The sequence below is a fragment of the Gekko japonicus genome, unplaced genomic scaffold, assembly GCF_001447785.1.
Source record: "Gekko japonicus isolate JY-2015 unplaced genomic scaffold, Gekko_japonicus_V1.1 scaffold1861, whole genome shotgun sequence".
In the NCBI taxonomy this organism is placed as follows: Eukaryota; Metazoa; Chordata; class Lepidosauria; order Squamata; family Gekkonidae; genus Gekko; species Gekko japonicus.
In genome coordinates this window covers 309,141-312,595 of record NW_015160270.1, presented here as the reverse complement: position 1 = coordinate 312,595, position 3,455 = coordinate 309,141, and the positions used below count along the sequence as shown (strand labels likewise).

General features: G+C 44.1%; 1 protein-coding gene across 1 annotated transcript in view; it reads left to right on the top strand.

The window, feature by feature from the left end:
- The window catches only part of LOC107113813, a 39,940-nt gene that overhangs the window by 27,613 nt on the left and 8,872 nt on the right, over positions 1 to 3,455 (top strand). The window contains exon 5 of the mRNA XM_015415188.1: positions 2,252 to 2,414. Coding sequence (XP_015270674.1) covers positions 2,252 to 2,414 — 163 coding nt within the window. The remainder of the gene's footprint in view (positions 1 to 2,251; positions 2,415 to 3,455) is intronic.

Sequence of the window (3,455 nt, the reverse complement as noted above, 5' to 3'; positions counted from 1 at the left end):
CTTCCCTGAAAGGCCCTATAGTCTTTTCTCTTCTTCTGCTTCCTTCTCTTCTGCCCACCCACCAGCCAACCTACCTTTATCTGTCCCTCTGTCTTCAGGTCTGCCCCCACAGCCTCTATCAAGGAAAACTGTAGCTTAGTTGTGTAGTGCCAGGCACTGGGCCAGGCCCACTTCCATGGCAGGGAAGCCTCAAGGACTTGTGGGTGTGGTACCTTACTTTTTAGGGTTGCCAGGTGCCTACCTCATGCTAGTGGGGGAAATTGGGAGGCATTCCAGGGGCAGGCAGGGACATTGGCATCATAATGACATCACTTCCCGAAGTGACGTCATTGTGTCAGTGATGTCAGGGCAATGCTCTACTTTGGGGGCAAAACTCTCTGGTAAAAATGGCTACAAACCATAGAATTTTGCCAAAAAAGTAGAGCATCACTCCCGACATTGCTGACACGATGACGTCACTTCTGGAAGTGACATCATCTCATTGCTGATGTTGTGCAGGGACGTCTGTCGGGGTGGGGTTTCCCCTGCTGGCCAGCTGGGGACTAGTAAGCCTATCACTTTCCCCTGTACCCTTCCTGCACTATTTTCTCTTTCTCTCCCCCTGACAACAACTGTGTCCTCTCACCTTTCCCTGCCTCCTTCTCAGCTGTTCACCTACCTTCTATCTGCCTCCCTGTACAGAGATTAGCCCACCCAGTCCAGTCCAGGGATGAGAGGGAATCCTGTACTTTTCAGTACATTAAAAAACAAACCACGAGATGGTCTATATCCTCTCTGGTTTTCAGAACAATATGCCACCAGAATCTCTTTTCAATAGTCCCTGCTTTTCCTAAGGGAGAGATTCCAAACCCTTAGTTGGCATCTGGAATAGAACACATTAGCAACTCAATCCAGAGATGCACACTTTTTACCCTCCAATGGTAGCGCATGTGGTCAGGGTTAGGCACAAGACTTAGACTTGGAATCCAAGTTAAAACATCAAAGACAAATTAGCAATAAGAAGGATCTTTATTCAGTACAGAGCACAGCAAACAGACTAGGAGATTAAAAAATAACAAAGGCTAGGGCAATTTGCCTTAACTACACATTGAAGATACATAGTTACCACATCAGGAACATCCACAGTCCAGAATAGTCCAAGGGATTTTGAAGGGAAATCCCATTTTTGTAAACCCATGTGCTCCAAGTCACAAAGCAGGTCTTTGTTTTCCAAGAGACAGCATTTCAGGTGCAATAAAACAGACAATGACAAGAGGAGGAAGGGAGAGCTGAGCAAGAGAGCTCATTCCCATAGGGACCAAACAATTATACTCCAATTCCAGTCACAAATTAGCTGTGGCCATAAGCCAATTGCGAGTGGGCATGGGTGTGCCCAATTGTTGGTTGTCATAGCTGCATGTGGGGATAGGCTATAGGTTTGGGACCCCGCCTGCAGTCATCTGACCCAAACGCCAGCTACTTCATTGTGTACGTGACTGGTTGCAAGTAGGCCAGAAAGTGTAGCCATGAGGTCTGGCGTGTGAAAGAATGTGGGTTCATGGCATGGCTATTGAGGTCATTTGGCCTCACCATGTGGCTTGCAACAGGAAACAAGACACAGCATGTTATCAAAAGACATTGCAGGAGAAGGCATGTGAATATAGAAGCAATATTTCTATACTATCTTCAGCTAGATTTATTATTTACTTATTTCACTTATAACCTCCCTTTCTCCACAGTGGGGACCAAAGCAGCTTACACTATTCTCCTCTCCTTCTTTTTGCCCTCACAACAATCAAGCAAAAGTATGTGACTGGCCTAGCAACACCCAGTGAGCTTCCACAGCAAGATGGGGATTTGAACCTGGATCTTCCAGACCCTACTCTGGAGCTCTAACTGCTAAACCATACTGGCTTTCATAGAGTAGCTGCTGTTGAAAAGCCAGGCCAAAGTGAATGATGCAAGTCAGGTGATGTGAAGCCATCCAGTGGCTCCTACCATAACAGGCTCCAAGGAGTCTTATTTTGGGGGGAATTTAAACCCCCAATGGACTATCCATACAGTAAGTTATAGCTTTTTCCCATCATATGTCATCGGGTGACCCAAGACCAAGAAACATACTATGAAAGCAAACCACACCCATGGAAACCATGAACTATGAAGAAGCTATTTATACAGATATGTGTGTGTGTGTGCATACAATAGTGATTGATTCCCAAGACTGTAATAACATTTATATATGCATATATGCATGTTCCATTTATATTTTCAGATTCAGAAGTCACTATGGACATTCCATCATGATGACAAGAGAAATATAGATGTGACAAGACTTTATGAGCAGTTTCGCATTCAGGACCTGCCGGGATTTCATAGCAAAGGACCCTTGGTGACACAACACATTATGCTTAACCAAAAAATCGCACACAACTTCAGTAAGTATACAAATGCCAACACGGTTACTCAGGTTGTAGAAGGCTTTGTTTCTCTTATGACTGTGTTTGTGAGAGGTTCGTATAGACATTTCCTGGAAAGATTTTCATAGTATAATCCTAAACAGAGTTAGGCCCTTCTACGTCCATTGAAGCTCATAACTCTGTTTAGGATTGCATTTTTAGAGGCCCAGCAGGAAATAACAGAAAATACAGGTATGTGCTAGTAAATATCAGGCTTCCTTTAGTACATTGCTATTATATTATTACATATATTTTAAAAATAATCTTCCGCCAAGGAACTCAGGGAGTCCGTCCCTCCCCTCCTCTATTTTATCCTCACAACAATCCTGTGAAGGTAAGTTAGGCTCAGAGACAGTAACTGGTCCCTCTCTCATCTTCCATTTCATCATTTATGGGTAAAGGACATTTGCTAAATAACAGGTACAAACAAAGCATCATGACCTTGGACCTGCTACTTAACCTCAACCTAACCTTGTTGTTGTGAGGATAAAACAGAGGAGAGGGAAAGGATGTGAGTTGCTTTGGGTTCCTATTGAGGAGAAAGTCAGGGTTCAAATGAGGTAAAGAAAGAATCTCTCTATATAATAATTCTGTTTTGGTCATGGAGTCTCCTGAACATTCCACACCCTCCCAAATCAGTTGGCTCCCTGATCTGTCACTCGGAAGTTGTCCCTATCCACTGGCTGCGTTGCCTGAGTCTTGCCTCCAATATTCTAAACAGTTTGCTGTTCCTCGCCCCCCAATAGCCAGTCAGAACACAGAGGTCATTTGCATATGTGGCCTGAATGGCCTTTGCCTCTAACATTCTAAACAGTTTGCTGTTACTATTGGGAGTAATTGAATGTGTCCTGAGGTAAAATACATATCCCAATTTTTGCTTAAATGATCACTGGAGTTGCCAAAATACATATCCAAATCTTCCCTTAAATGGTCACTGCAGTTGTCAGTCTTCCTGTGGGGCCTGGAGATCTCCCAGAAATTACTGTGTTTCCCAGCCACAGCTAGGGTTCCTAAACGGCG